The 16,234-nt window shown below is 39.7% G+C and overlaps 1 protein-coding gene across 1 annotated transcript; it reads right to left on the reverse strand.

Moving 5' to 3' along the window:
* Positions 1–2,512: 2,512 nt before the first annotated feature.
* Positions 2,513–8,257, reverse strand: LOC110166891 (piggyBac transposable element-derived protein 3-like). Its single transcript, XM_020932221.1, has 2 exons — positions 6,766–8,257; positions 2,513–2,718 (listed from the first exon to the last, which is right to left on the reverse strand). Exons 1-2 carry the CDS (start codon positions 8,255–8,257, stop codon positions 2,513–2,515), a joined length of 1,698 nt encoding a protein of 565 aa, XP_020787880.1.
* Positions 8,258–16,234: the final 7,977 nt, after the last annotated feature.

Consider the following 16,234-nt stretch of genomic DNA (forward strand, 5'->3'; position numbering starts at 1 on the left):
CTACGCGAGCGTAAAAACTGCAACTTTTGGATGCGTATATTTTAGAATGCATGGCAAGTGACTGAGGGCGGCTCCACTGTACACGCTAGATGCACATATGGAGCACGTCCTGCATGTGTACATTTCAGAAAATAGTCTCCATTCAATTTTTTGATGCTCTACGTGAATGTAGGCACGTATCCCCATCAAAATACACAGAGAGCATGAATCTGTTGTTGTATTTGTGTGTTTACCATCAGCACAACGTGCTCCTGGGGCAGTTATGTGTCACGTGAACGAGCCCAGGTCCAGAAAGACGCATTTGCCGTGGTCAACCTGTACAGAAGGTAAATACAAGTCTGTTCAGCTATTTCACTCTAGACTTGATACAAGTGGCTAAACGCGTTCAGTCAAGTTTGATCAGCTTTCCCAAAACAAACACAGAGCCAGTGCTGCGCTTGTACGTCCTGCTGCAGCTGCCGGTGGAGCCGCCTTCGCATTAACGTGCGACTGTGGTTTTGTCAGATAAGATATAGGTAAGTTTTGTATACGTTATGAGCATGATGAAGCACGCTGGCACATGGCGACATACGGCAAGGTCGTCGAAAAATTTTGAGCATGCTGAAAATTTCTGGATGTATGTCAGCGTATGTTTATATGTCCTGCACTTGTTGTAAGTTGTAGGTAAGTTATGCGAACATTGACATACGTTCACACACGTTAATTGTAAGTTACTCATAAGTTCAAATACATTGAGATAATGTCTAGTGCTTTGAACCTGTGTAACTTATATCGAATTAATCTCCAACGCATATTGACATATGCAGACGTATCATACTATGCATCTTATATGAGGGCTTTGAATCATAGTAACTGTAATATGAAACAGAAAGTGACCTGGAATCGGAGCGGTGACTAGCAGGTTAGTTATCTCCATTTATACACACAGTTTAAATGCCTGTTGTTTAAAAACTGGAGGGCAGGTCAGAATTCTAAAAGATAATTTGCATATGACAGGTTAAGCCGGGCGTACACTGTGCAACTTTTGACCATTTTTGAGCCGATTATTGTGCGACTATTTTGGGGATCGGGCCGAGTTTTGGCTTCATTGTGTGTCATGCTTCCTGTAGTTTACAAGGGGGAAAGAAAACCGATTAATACCTCACGACCAGCTCCCGATCGGCATTCGTAGGTTGCAAAAAAATCAAGGGGGATGAGGGTTTCCCTCTGTTGAAGTACATCCACGAGCCGATTTGTCAGAATCTGTCAGACTGTGTGTGCGCAGACACAGAAGCAGAAGCAGGATATGAGGTTGTGGAGGACGATGGCGCCGGCGAGTGTTCTGGACACAGGACATGGAGTTGCAGCTAATCCAGCAACGCAGAACAGAAGTTTGGTGAAAAGCTACTTACCTCCAGTTCCCTCTGAAGAAGTGACAACCTGTACTGCCCACATCTGCCCAGCCATTTCTTTGACCATATTCATCGCCTCTTCTTTCTGAGCTTGTCTGCGCAGAGAATGGCACAAATTGCCAAGGCAGCGCGTCTGTTTTTTTGCCTGGATCAGCATTGTGTCTCCGCACGTCTGTGGTTTTCTAATTCTGTGGTTTTCTTCTTCGTGGTTTTCTAATTCCGGAACAACAACTCCGGTCGTTATGTGATTGTACAGTGTGCACAGGCAGGTCGCATCTGTACATCGGTTTATATAATGTAAGAACATGATTCGTGGGCTGTGAATTTTTAAACCCTGCGATTTGGTCGTACAGTTTAAGCTGGGGCTGAGTGACACAACCGAAAATATTGCACATTGTACGCCGGCATTAGACAATTCCTTTCACCAAATCATAATAAACAAAGCCTATAGTGAGCTTTTTTTATAAATAATTGTACTTTCTGATTAGACATGGACAATAGGGAGGAGGTAACTGTTGTCTAATTACACAGTAGTGATTTATTTAAAAAAAATAAATGGCAACTGTCTTTCTGCATTCACCCTTTTCCAATGACAATCATGTGATGATGTTTATCCAATAGCAAAGCCCTTGTCACATGGAAGGAGCAACCACTTATCTCAAACCTCTGCAGACTGTGTGTTACCTCCCTGAGCTAAACTGGGAATGTTATCTTGAATTTATTCTGTAATGCTCATATTTGGTAACTTTTCTTCTTATATTTTTGTCAGTGTTGATTGTTTGATATGAGCTCCCTTCAAAATAATTCACTTACTTCACTTCATCTTTACATCATTAGTATTCTAATAAACTTTAAATAGTCAGTGTTATATTTTTGTGGTTTAATAACATAGGACACAACATTGTGATTTAGCGTCATTTTATTCAACTTGCAACTTAAAATATATATTGCACTGATATAATTTGAAAGCATTTTGTGATTGGACAGACAAGCTGAAACTATGATATTCTAACTTATAATCACTTGAGAACAAAAAAACCAGAACAATCCCAAATCATTTAATTCTTAGAGGACATCCAGCTGCTGTTGAAATATCACCAGTGCATTTTCATCAGTGTTCATCAGTTTTCATCGGTACAGCAGCTGCACTCTACATTAAAGATCTGCCCTTGAAAGCAGAGTTTTAGAATGATAATGCCGTCATCACATGTGAAATAGGTGGAATTGTCTTCTGGGTTGGGGAAGATCTCGAATTCTTCATTGCAGTTGTCCCCTGGAGTAAGGTCGCTGGAGAAGGTGGAGGTGTCAGTGATGTTGATCCCCGCGTCTAGATGGCAGAGATGGCAGCTTAGGTTCATTTTCAAATTTTAGTTCAGTGTAAAATTCACTGAATGCTTTTCATTTTATTGTTGCATTTAGAGAACAAAAAACGCATTTTTGGTGCATAATAAAATGAAAGCATAGTAATATTCAGCTCCTGTCCGTCTTAATCTTTCATTCAGACTAAACAGTGTATTACCCACTGACAGGTCGGTTTCGATGCCGGTAGAAAGGGCAGTGATACCTAAGAGAAAAATGTGTATGTTAATGGGATCTGATTTCTGCTGTCGTAAAAATCATCTCGATCATTTTGAAATAAAAAAGTGAAATTAAAAGACTCACTGATGGCTGCAAGGGCCAACCACAGACCTGAAGAAAAGAGCTTTCAGTGTCAGTTTGTTTGCACTAATACGATAAAGAAGTTACAGAGGAGTTGAGGAATTACCTGCTGTGAGAAGTAGTCTGGACATGTTTCTGTAAGCACACAAACACAAAACTAATACATATTTGATTGATAAATAAATGCGTAAAAAAAAAATAGTTTGCATTACCTGTTGAAAGAGAAGCACAGATGCACTCGCTGTTCAAATGTCATCTGAAGAATTCCGAATAACAGACTCTATTTAAACTGTGTGTGTGTGGGGGGGGGAGGTAAAAAATAAAAAGAATAATTGCTCTTACATCACATTTGAGGGCTATTGTTTAATGGAAAGAGTCAAATATCAAATGTGACTGAAGGTGAAAAACGAGTTTGACTGTGACCAAAAACATTTCAGCCACGTGTGGAGTCACGAAACAACCATACGTGTCATGATTTCTTCATAAAATCTCTGAGTGATTTGAAAACACTGACAAATATACAATGGTGAAAGGTAGCAAAGTAAAAGTAGTAAAGTACTATACTTAAGTAAAAAATGTAGGTATCTGTACTTTAGTTAAGTAGCTTTTGAGAGCAGGTTTTGCACTTTCTATTCCTGAAGTACATTTTTAAACAAGTACTTTAATTGCTTTTACTTTTATGGAATACTTTGACTTTGACTAGAGTAGTACTTGCTCCTGTACTTCTTCCATCACTGCAGATATATCATTGGCTCTTGCTTGATCCTAGTGCACTGGAGAGCTGCAGGACAGATCATTTTAATTGTAGTGCTTCTACTGTACTTAGACCACACTCCTACTCAGCGTTGGGAGTAACGTGTTATAAAAGTAACAAATTACTGTAATGCATTGCTTTTTGCTGTAACGCAGTAATGTAAGACATTACAGGAAAAAAAAAATTGTAATATTTAACTTGGTACAAATGTCAGTAATGTGTGTTACAATGCATTTTTAACCTGGATTGAAGTGGTGGGTTTTTCTTCAAACAAATTTGCTAATTTCACCACGATATCAGCAGCGGTGAAACACTAGAGATGCGCCCACGTAGACCGTCAGGTGACAGCAGGCGAAAGGACCGACGCAGAACTCCACGCTCCACGGGGCGAACTGCAGCTGACGCCCGATTGCACTTTGCGGAAATCTTGTCTGCAAAGCGCTTCCAAGTTCTAGTCCAAGATTAGTCCTGGTTTAGTCCTGGTTCAGTCCTGGTCCTGGTTCAGTCCTCGTTTCAGTCCTGGTTTAGTCCTGGTTCAGTCCTGGTTTAGTCCTGGTCCATATACAGTGCAAAAGTTCAGCATCAGCATCATCTTGGTGAGAGTAACTTAAAAGTACTGCAATAGTCATGTAATGCCTTACATTTTAAATGCAGTAATATTGTAATGTAACGAATTACTTTGAAATGACAGTAATGAGTAATAAATAACACATTACAGTTTTAAAATAACTTGCTCAACAGTGCTCCTACTTAGGATGTTATAGAAAATGTTGCTATAAACTACAATACTGAAAACAACTTTTACCAATCAAAAATTAGAAAGAGACTTATTGCTATTGTCAGTGAACAAAATTGGCAAACTGTGAACTTCCCTCTGCGGCATTGTGCACTAAATAAAACAGTAAATAAAAAATTAAGGGTGTGCATTAAAAATAAGGTAAGTAAAAATGCTTTGATCACAAAATGATAATGAATAAAACATAAGATGCAATAAGCCAATAGCACATTGAAAACTGAAGTAGTTAGGGAGTGTCGACATTTATTCAAATCTCTAGCTCAAATGTTAAAGCCATGTTGTGAATATCTTAGACTGCTAAACAATAAAAACTGAACAAGTTGTCCTGAATAAAGGAGTCTGATAAACTTGTTCTGTTGTTAATGTTATATTTATCTGAAGAACTGTTAATATGTGAGTTTAACAGTCTGTTGTTCTCTCTTCTATTGTTATTAGTAGAACTCAGTGGAGGAGTGTCCGTCTGAAACAATCCACTCCTCAATAACTATTTTATGGTTATAAAACATCTTTTTCTACAGAAACACAATAAAAAGAGCTGTGGAAATTCCGTGCACGTAGAAGTGAGGAGAGGGGGCACGAGGTGCACGGAGAAGAAGTGAGGAGTGCTGGGATGCTAAACCAGGACTAAACCAGAACTAAACCAAGACTGTTTGTCAGGACTGGACCAAAGGTGCACCCACACAGACTGACGGGTACCGCAGACTAAAGGACCGGAAGGACCGCACCAGGGCCGGTGCTCTGCGCTGTCTGGGGACTCTGCTGTCGCCTGATCGCGCTTTGTGGACACACTGCTCCATTGTTTTGGGGGTTCTCTCTCTCGCTCTCTCTCTCAAGTCCAACATTAGTCCTGGTTTAGTCCTGGTTTAGTCCTATTTTCGCTACAAGTGCAGTTTGCTGCTTTGGCTGGTTTGCTCTCTGACTGTCCAATCACCAGGTCTGAATCCGGTGACTTTGTTATTCGCTGCTAAAGGCCCTGGTGACACAGACTCAAAATCTGATTGGTTGAAGCAACAGTTTCATAGACATGTATTTAGTGTTCGAGGGCCTGCAGAACAGATTGTGAAGGCCTCAGGCACACTGCTTTGACTCTGACTCTGCCTGACTACAAGTGATGCCGGAAATGTGATTGGTCAAATCCTTTAATATGAAAATACATGTCTGGAAGCAACACAACCATCGAAAAAGCTCTGAAAGGAAGCGGACAGACCATTTGAAATTATTTAAGCTTCTGATCTTTGAGTTTGGATCAGAATTTTGTTTGCTGTTAGACTAAGGCTACATTCAGACTGCTTCCTGAAGTGACCCAACAAATCAGATTTTTTCGCCCCTATGCTCTTGTATCTGATCTTTTAACCCTCTGAGACCCAAGCATTCATTTCCTGAATGAATTTTTTTTTAACCCTCTTTAAAATGCTTTTACTAAGCCTCTAATGCAGAAAATAATTCTTTTTTTCCTTTTTTTTGAGGAATCTGTGGAAATGTTGCAAAATTGCAACAGCGGGCTTTAGTGGTTACAAATATTACAACTTCACATTTAATAAAAGCCAACTTTGTGTTAGTTATTGCTCACTCAATAAAATGAAAACATATTTTTAAATGAATGAATTTAATTGAAAACACACTTTTTTTTATACAGATCAGCACTAAGTGAACATGAGAATGAGACACTGAATAAGACTTTAAACATGAGAAACATAAGAATTTAATATACAGTTTTGAACTCAAAATTTAATATGTTTAAACTGAGAAATATGATAATTTAATGTTTTGTTTTGAACTCAAAATTTAATGTTTAAAGATTAATAAAATTTGATTTAATGTTTAAACAGGAGAAACATGAGAATTTAATGTTTTGTTTTTAACTCAAAACATATATTTAATACAACAATCCTGTATATGAACAAGAAAATCTCATCATTATCTTGTCATTCATCAAATATGAAACTGAAGAAAGCAGTTTTTGTCATCTGTGAAGCACAAGCGGACATTGCACTTCATGCAACAGGTGGATGTGTATCCGCTCTTGCAGTACCTGCACCGGCCTCTTTTTTGATCTTTATGAGGAAAGTGTCCAATGCAGTCCTTTCGGACATCAGGAGGGGGAGCATTGTACACCTTTTTTTTAACACTTAGTTGTGATCTTTCCTCATTCATTGAAGGTCTACCTCTCTTTATAGTGTGAGTTTGAATGAGAGATGCAGAGAGCTGTGCCTGGAACCGTCTCCTGTTCAGCACTTCCTTCACAGGGATCTGCAGGGTCCTGCAGTCGCGCTTGTATTGCAGCCAAGCATTTACCACAGCAATGATGATTGTGTGCCAAAAGATGTACATGTACCACCGTTTGGACCTCATGTGGAACTTGTACTTGGCAGTGAAGGAATCCAGCAAGTCGATCCCACCCATGAATTTGTTGTATGTCTTCACAATTGATGGTCTTCTCACTTCAGTGAAGGACTTGGTGGATTTGTTCCATCGTGCAACCTTGTCAACTGGGTTTGGACCATCAAAAGTGGAGAGAAGTGTGACCGACCGGTTGTCATACCACCTCACTGCACAGATGTTGTGTTCTTGTGACACTCTGAAGTCAAAGCTTCCTCTTCCTTGTTTTTTCAGCTCCTTCTCTTCTGCTAACCTGAGGTTTGGCACACGCCCAGGACGAACAGTGCCAACAAAGTGTATGCCACACTCCAGCAGTTTAACAAGCAGAGGCACAGAGGTGAAAAAGTTGTCTGAAAAAGTTGAGTGTGCAGGCTTACCCTGCACACTCCCTTGGTACACATCAAAGTCACAGAGCATGCCAGAGATTCCGGTTCTTGCCCAGATCTTGAAGCCCCAGGGATGTGGTTTCCCACGCATATACTGTCTGATCCCACTGAACCTTCCCTTGAAAGGAATCATCATCTCATCAATGGAGTTATGCTCCTCTGGCACTATCTGTAGGCACTTCTCCCTGAATGATTCCAACCATGGCCTAATCTTCCAAAGTTTATCTTGCTTCTGTTCATCTGTAACAGTGAGATTGTCCACAAAGTGGATGGACGAAAGCAAGCACTGGAAACGGTTGCGAGTCATCACATCAGCTATGGGGCCATACCGTATGTCAGTTTCCCAGTAAACCCTGACACCAGGCATCTGAACTATACCCATATGCAAGTACATGCCTATCATTTGTTCTAAATCCTTTAAAGATATGTCAGCAACTGTCCCGTGTTTCTGGAGACTGTATTCATTGCTCTTGACCATCACGTTGTAAAGCATCTCCTGGGACACAAATCTCTGGAAGTACTGCAGTGGGGTTTGTAGTTCATAGTTGGAGGAGGCTGCAAAATCAGCACCTGTGAAAGTTGTTTCTGGATTTACAAACTCTTTTTTAAGCCAGCGAAGTTCTCTGCCCTCTGAATTCTTCCTGCACTGTGTTGTACAAGGCACATCCTCACTGTCACTGCTGAGACTTTCTGTCTGCTGTCCTGTCTGAATTTCTGTTTCATTTTCATCTTCACTTTCCTCGTCAGCTGAAATGTCTGAATGCTGTGCTGTATCTTCTTCATCACTATCGCTGTTCTCTGACTCTATCTCAAAATCACTGTTGTCTCCATTTAAAATGGCTTCCAGAACATCAGTAACTGAAAATGTCTTTCCTCTCTTGATCAATGGCATCCTGAAAAGTAAATTATACAATTTTATATACTACATAACTACAAACACACACACATATCCATCTATACTATTGGCTCAACACTCAGGAATAAGGGCTTCTCTGTAAAAGGGGCACCCTTTGTAACCCAGTGTTGCGTTTTCGCAACATTTACATAAATCACTCTAAATCATCTGTATTTAACTTTTTGAAAAAGTTATTTAACTTTTCTAACACTAAACATGTTCAGAATGAAAGAAAAAAATATTACAGATTGTATACTTACTTTTACAACTGTTAAAATCTGATCCAGAACAGAGAGTTGGGTACTCAGTAGAGGGCAGCCATGTCATTTGACTTTGGAATGTGATATTCCCTCCAGTATTAATATTTTCCCGCCAAAAATGTATCATTTTGCAATGCAGAGTGTTGGGTGCTGGGATATGCAGTTTTTGTTACATTGAGTCAATGTGAGGCACTACTAGACTGCTCTAAGTAAATGTTGCAATTCTGCAACTGTGGGTCTCAGAGGGTTTTTAATGACAGTCTGAACGACACAGATCAGATTTTTTTCAAATGTGACCAAGAGCACTTGGATATGTGCTCCTAAACCCGATACATATCTGATCTTTTGACATGTGACTTCAGTGTGAATGGCCAGGACACATTCATCCCACCTACACGTCAGGCTCAGAATCTCTTCAATGGAGGGAAAGTGAGGTTAGAGACCCAAAACAAGCTACAGGTCTCCAGAACAGTTGATAGTCAAGGTCAGTTAAATACAATCAATCAATGAACCTGTCCAGGGACTACAGGTGGAAATTAGCACTGATGCTACAACCTGATGTACAATGCATCGCTCCTGTCAAGGTTAATGCGAAAATTGTGCGCTGTCCCTGTCTCAAATAAATAAATAAAATAAAAAATAAAAATAAGAGTTCATTCATATTTGGGAGGATCACTGTATTCAGGTCAAATTGGAGAGGTCTTATTGGAACTGGGCATTTTTTGAAATGATTGTCAAAGAAATGTCCGAGCGCGGCTACAGGCGGTTCTGGCTTCAATGTCAACAAAAAATCAAGAGCCTGTGAGCCAAATACAAGGAGGATAAAGACTCAAACAAACAAAGAGGACGTGTAACCTGTCCATTTTACAAACAACTGGACCGTATTTTGGGAAGCCCAGCATTCAGGCGACTTCCATAAACATTGTGTATGACGGCGTTGTGTCCTCCAATGCACATTTTGGGGTGTTTAAAGTTCACACTGAAGATCACATACAAGTCGTATTTAATTAGAAATGTGAATGACCTTACAAAAAAATCCAAATTGAGCATTAAGCGCTGCAGTCTGAACGCAGACTTAGACTTTTTTGATCCACAAGGGAAATGACTTAGACACAGTAGCTCACACATCACAATATATTACAGTAACAAAGAGTAAAAACAAAAAAGGTAATAAACTTCTAAATATTAAAAAAAATAGCAAGAGACTGGTGTCAATAAGACATAAATGATATAAATGTAAGTACAGTGGTCCCTCGTTTATTCGCGGGGGTTACGTTCTAAAAATAACCCGCGATAGGTGAAATATGCGAAGTAGTCACCTTTATATTTTACAATGATTATATCTGTTTTAAGGCTGTAAAACCCCTCATCACACACTTTTTGCAGCCCTTTTTGCATCCTTTTTAAAACTTATTGCTGCTGTCGTCCTTTTGTGATTTTTGTCCTTTATATAACGAAGCGAAGATTCATTTATTCCATAATGGAGGTCTACAGCGCAGAGTCCTGCACGGGTCCTTTTTTGTAGACCCGCACTTGCGCAGTACAGGACCGCACCTGCCCGTTAACCCAAGATTATATCAAACTATTGCACTGCCTACGCCACGGAGTGAACCAAGACTAAACCAGGACTAACCCAGGACTAACCTAGAACTGATTCCAGGACTGAAGAGGAGGACTAAACCAGAACTGAACTAAGACTTAAACAGGAGTAAACCAGGACTTAACCAGGACCAAACCAGAACTGAAACAGAACTCACTGTCAGGACGGGCTCGGAGGTGACCGCAGGGTAAAGGACCGGTTCAGCTCCGCACCTCACGGAAGTAAGCGCAGCCCGATCGCGCTTTGCGGACATGTATATGCAGTATCCCGGTTATTAGAACCCAGGTTACTGTAGCTGGTTTATTCCGATAGTAACCAGGGTTACTTGTGGCATGTATACACAGTATCCCAGTTACTGCAACATAAAATTGAGTGCGCATGCGTCCAAAAGACACTTTGCAGTCTTTTCACCACAACAGTAGCGACATAAATAAATTGACCAACATAAATAAAGTGACCAAACGAGTAAAATGACTGTAAAATAAAGAGCTGTGCTAAACCTGCACATGTACAATCTGCACTCGTCTGACCTGCACTCGTGTGATCAATGAAAAGCTAAAACATGAACTATCTCTTATACTGCATACGCACAGAACACACTTACCATCATTAGCGCTTCTTCTGTCATAAAAAGAACACACACATAATCCACAGAGTCGTGTCATTTAGTCCAAAAGAAGCTGATTGCATCAGCGGCACAAGGAGCGAGTTGTTTTTATCGCCGCTAACAGTTTATGCTAATTAGCCAAACGGTCTTAAGTTTCGTTTCTGTAAAACGTAAACAAATGTGATCAGAGCTGAATTCTATGATCAAACGGGCTGATGTGGCTCTACAGTGGTTATGGTTTATATGTTGTAAAGTTGAGTTTATTTATGCAGAAGATTTTAATGAAGAATCTGTTGGTTTGATGTGTGCAGTGGATTGTGGGAGATCTCGTAGCTCCTTAGCTTCTTATGCTAAAGGAGCTCATGGTTTGTATTTTTCCTGGTTTATGAAATTGATTTAAGTTATTTTTTGCGCTTGCACATTTGTAAGATTATGAGTATCCCGGTTTCTCAGCGCGCATGTAAACGCAGTAACCCGAATACTGACATAACCGGGATATGGCTAATAACCGGGATACTGATGTGCATGTAAACACACTCACTGTAAAAAAGGCAAAAAAAAATTGGCGAAACAGCAAGAAAGAGAACCGTGATATAGCGAGGGATGACTGTACAGTAAGTAAAAAACAAATATCATAACATAAATACATTATATCAGTTATATTATTTGATATATGATAAGATGATATGATGATTGACAGAAAAATAACCTTATCTAAATTGCATCTGAATTGAAAACATTTCCAAATTTGAGCATTTTATCAGTAGAAATGCTGGCAACACAGACTCCCTTCTCTTACCTGACAGGATATACCGTCTAAGGCGACAAGATTCTCAAATTCAAAATCTGGGACACCACTTGGGGGTGAGGGGTAATAAAAATACAAAAAGAGGGTATAATTAAGTAGATCTGTTTCCTGTACTGTTCATCCTGTTTCATGACTCTGCTCACACTCAAAAAAAACAACAACTCCTAACCAACTTCTAAACAGTAAAGCCATACCACACATCACATGTTCTATCCATACTTTGCCACTGATGTCAACATTACCTGGGGTGTGATGCTAACTGTAAGCACTGCTCTGTCTGAGGCCTTGTTAGAACTTTATTTTAACACAATCTGACCAGAAAGAGCAGACTTAGCTGGAACTACAACAGATAAGCCTTTTTTTGAAAATCAAACTCAGGACCATGAACGCTCGTAATGATCTTAGGCTACGTTCAGACTGCAGGGCTCAATTCGGATTTTTTTGTGAAATCCGATGTTTTTGCGAGGTCGTTCACATTTCTAATTAAATGCGACTTGTATGTGACTCCAGTGTGAACATTAAACGGCCCAAAAGTGTCCCGCATGTGCACTGGAGACACGACGACATCAACCGCAGTGAGCGTGCTCTGTGTTTACGGAAGTTGTCCAAACATGGACGCAGCATTGAGCACCTGGAGATTTTAAAGTTCCTCTCGTACCGGAGCCAGAACATGAACAACTTACTTGTTTTAAGGAGGAGATTGAGAAGGAGAAGGACGAGGTTTTTGGTCGTGGCGTTTTGAGGGACATGTGGATGCGGAGATGTAGTCAAGATAAGATAAGAGTGGTGAGTGGTGATGTGCTTCGCTTCAGTGACACGGAGTTCATTAACAATTTTCACCTACCTCAGAGCAGAATAGTGACGTTTGTGTCTTGTTGATAACGTGTAGGTCAAATGAATGAGCTTTGACCGTTCACACTGAAGTCACATGTCAAAAGATCGGATATGTATCAGTTTCAGGAGCACATATCCAAGTGTCCTGGGTCACATTTGAAAAAATCAAATCTGTGTCGTTCAGACTGTCATTAAAAGATCAGATACAGGTCACATAGAGGCCAAAAAATCGGATTTGGGTCACTTCAGGCTGCAGCGTGAACATTTTTTTTTTTTACTTTTGTTTTGGCAGTGTTTGCTAATGTGCGTACTGTGTAACCAGGAATCAGAATACACTAGACGGTTTGCAAGAACCCCAGAAGTGCGAGTCCGGGCACCAGCCAAACAGCATTTCCTGAATTGCCACAAGAGAAGAAATCAGCATGAATCTTAAACAGCAGGATTTGTGTTTAAAACATGTGTGAATGAACAAAACAAAACTCCAGGTCTGATTGTGATGAGGAAACAACATTATAAGATCAGAAAGTCTTGTAATATGGGCCCTTTAGTGTACTTTTATTTGATATCACACATTAACACATTTTTTATAGACTGTACCAGTAGTTTTACCTTGTGTTCTTACTAGTTCTGATAGGTGAGATTAAGTCTTGCCTTATGCATTTTCCATCTTGATAATTTGATTTGACTTTTATTGCTCTGCCTGGAATGTCCCACAATATGGCATTAAATTTATCCAACTCCATGAAGCACGTGACAAGTGACAAGTCAGACGTGTGCAAAAGAGCCTACACTGACTGTAAGAAAGCACAGTTTAATCTTTTCAAGCAAATTAAACATCTGTAATTAATGTAAGTAATACCAAAGGTGAGACCAAGTTGTTTTTGTGCATGTTTCACGTAAGTCGCAAGTCTGAGTCAAGTCCCAAGTAAAGACAGGCAAGTCCAAGTTGAGTCTTGAGCCACTGGCCTGTACAGTAAGTCCAAGTCAAGTCTAAGTCATCTGCTTTGAGCTTCAAGTCATTTCAAGTAACAAATATTGCTTAGATTTTTGCGATATGAATTTATATGAATTTCAAACTAAATTGTACTTTAAAAGTCCTGGTATATTTATCCTCCTAAGACCCGAGCTCTTGCATGGCATGCTTTATTAATTTCTCTTTGTGATTTGGGCAGATTGGGACCTGATGAGGAGCCAGGCTGACGCCACCTAGTGTCTCTGCTCAATTTTATTTCTCTCCAGCGACTAGGTCAGGAATCAGAATACACTAGACGGTTCACAAAAACCCCAGAAGTGCAAGTTCTGGCACCAGCCAATCAGCAAAGAGCCATACATTCTGTGTTGGCAAAGATTCCCGAGATCGAGGATTCAAAGCTGATAAAAGAGAATGTTTGGTGAAATTTATCAAAGGGAAAAGACGTTATTGTCCTTCTACCTACAGGATTTGGGAAAAGCTTAATATTCCATTTAGCCCCGTTAGCAGCGCATTACATACGTCACGACCAAATAGCAGCGGTTGGTTAAATAAAAAAGTACCTGCCTACTGTCGAGCGAATGAATCCTAATGCTGCGAGGTCAGACGGTTTCCACGAAGTGAAACCAGCTGATGAATCAAGCTCGACAAATCACTGGTTATGTATAAATTTATTGGGACAGGGGACACAAGGTTCAAAACTGGGACTGCCTCTGGTCACCGTAATAAAGTCTATAAGCCATAAAGGAAAATATTATTGTTTTATGGTTAACAAACAGAGCAGTGTTCATTATAAAATACCCCACATTCCAAACAATTAACCCATCTCTTCATTACCATTACCAGAGCCCATATTGGGAATCACCGGTTTATTGTTTAGCCTACAGGCCTCTCACATAAAACAATAACTATCATCAGTGTTTCATCATCATTGTTCTTTCATCTCACAGTTGTCGACCGTGTCCCTATCACAGTGTAATCAAGTTCAGCGCTTTTCTTTTCTCTGTCCTGTGTATTACCACCTGCCCTCCATTTGAGATGCTGACCTCTTCATATTGTTGAACGTGATTGGATCTTATTGTAAAGCGCTGCTCGGAACAGGATGAACAAACCAGCGTCCGCACACGTGACACTTGGGTTTCATGTTTCTTGAGGACATAGCGTTCATGTACATTCATGTCCTGGAGACCGACCCCCGACCTTACCGTAGTGACGACCTGCCTGACCTGAACGGTGTAGTATGCAACTTTTCTGGTGGGGGGGGGTCTGCCTGAAATGCTCCACAGAATGGCTTTAGACTCATCTTTTTTGTATTTATTCAAATTCAAATTCTCCCCTCTTCTGTTCAGTTTTGGTTGGTTCTCATGTATTTAAACACTCTGTTCTTTGTCTGGTTTTGTTAGTTTTGTAGATTTTTGTTGAGATAATGATTAACCTAATTTGAGCCTTTGTTAAATTTGTCTTTGTTCATTTACATCTTACATCTTAATTACTTATTATATTTTATTAAATTTTGCCATGTCTTCATGGAGATGGATAAATTTAAAGTGAAAACATTTTTATGTGGAGACAAGTAGAGTGACATTATACATGGATGTGCTCCACAGACACTGAAAAGCATTTTCCGATCATAAAAAGTTGAAACCTCTTATTACTCTGGCATAGAAGCTGACAACTTTACACATATTCAATGAAAACAATGTATTAAAATCAAATTTGTTTCAGTTTCACTTTCATTCCCAATTCAGAGCTCTATCACAACACAATCCCATCGCATTAGACCCCTATTTAACCTATTTAATCCATTTGTAAACTTTGAACAATTTTGTTGAATCTTGTATATAGCAAGACATATTTTGAATTACAAAATTTTATTTTTACTTGTAATTATACATTTATATAATTATATTATATTTTTTTAACTATATGTCACTCTGGAGTATAAGTCAGAGTGCCAAATAAGCTAAATAATGCAAAATGAAGAAGAAAAAAACATATATAAGTTGCACTTTTTGGGATTTCTTTTTATAAAATCAGAGACCAGGAACCGACATTTCATCTTGAAAGGCAAGTTCTAGTACTAACAACAGAACAGAGAACAACAGACTGTTAACATCACATATGAACAGTTCTTCAGATAATTATAACATAATCAACAGAACAAGTTTCCCAAACCCTCCGTCTCACTCCAAATCATTAAATCCATTCAATTCTTTATCCTCGGTGTCACTTCTGAGCAACTCCACGACCTCCGTAGGTAAACTAAGCACCGCTTCCTCTTCTGTGTCGCTGTCGTCAGACTCAGCATCAGTTCCAGTTAGAATTATTCCGGCCTTTCTGAATCCCGACAGGATGGTTTCGGTGTCACTGAAGTCCAGGCTTTGTCCATCCAGTGACTTCAGGAAAGTTTCATGGTGCATCCTCCCGGTGTCACAAGTTTCTCTCTCACTCCAAACTTTCTTTCTGCTGCTCGATTATTGTTTTCAGCTGCTGATTTTGCTACTTGCAGCTTGTAATCTGCAAAATCTGATTTTCTTTTTGGGGGCAATTGTGTTCAGTCTTCTCAGGTGTCTTTTATAAATGTTGTTTAAATGTTTAATTTTCAGTGGTGCAGAAGTAATGGTGCGATCGACTGACATGATACAGACAGGACAGAGGCTCTTTTGCAGGAGACATGTGCAGTAGAGCCAAGTGACAGAGGTACAGGAGGAACAGGAGCAGCAGATACTCACACACAAGACTAGAGCCTCTCGCTGATGTCTGTGTAAAAATGTTAATATATAAGTCACTGGAAACACCCAAACCATGAAAAAAAGTGTGACTTAAAGTCTGAAAAATCTGGTCTTATTTGACCCTAGTTTCTTGATATTTTGCTACTTATTTTGAATATATAGT

The sequence above is a fragment of the Boleophthalmus pectinirostris genome, unplaced genomic scaffold (assembly GCF_026225935.1).
Source record: "Boleophthalmus pectinirostris isolate CB_2022bp ecotype Guang Dong unplaced genomic scaffold, ASM2622593v1 HiC_scaffold_8, whole genome shotgun sequence".
Lineage (NCBI taxonomy): Eukaryota > Metazoa > Chordata > Actinopteri > Gobiiformes > Gobiidae > Boleophthalmus > Boleophthalmus pectinirostris.

Excerpts from the sequence above, each read along its gene's own strand:
- LOC110166891 (XM_020932221.1), bottom strand. The coding sequence starts at position 8,257 with ATGCCATTGATCAAGAGAGGAAAGACATTTTCAGTTACTGATGTTCTG. Across the intron at positions 2,719-6,765 it reads AACTCACACTATAAAGAGAG|ACGCGGGGATCAACATCACT; the intron begins GTAGACCTTCAA and ends TCTGCCATCTAG.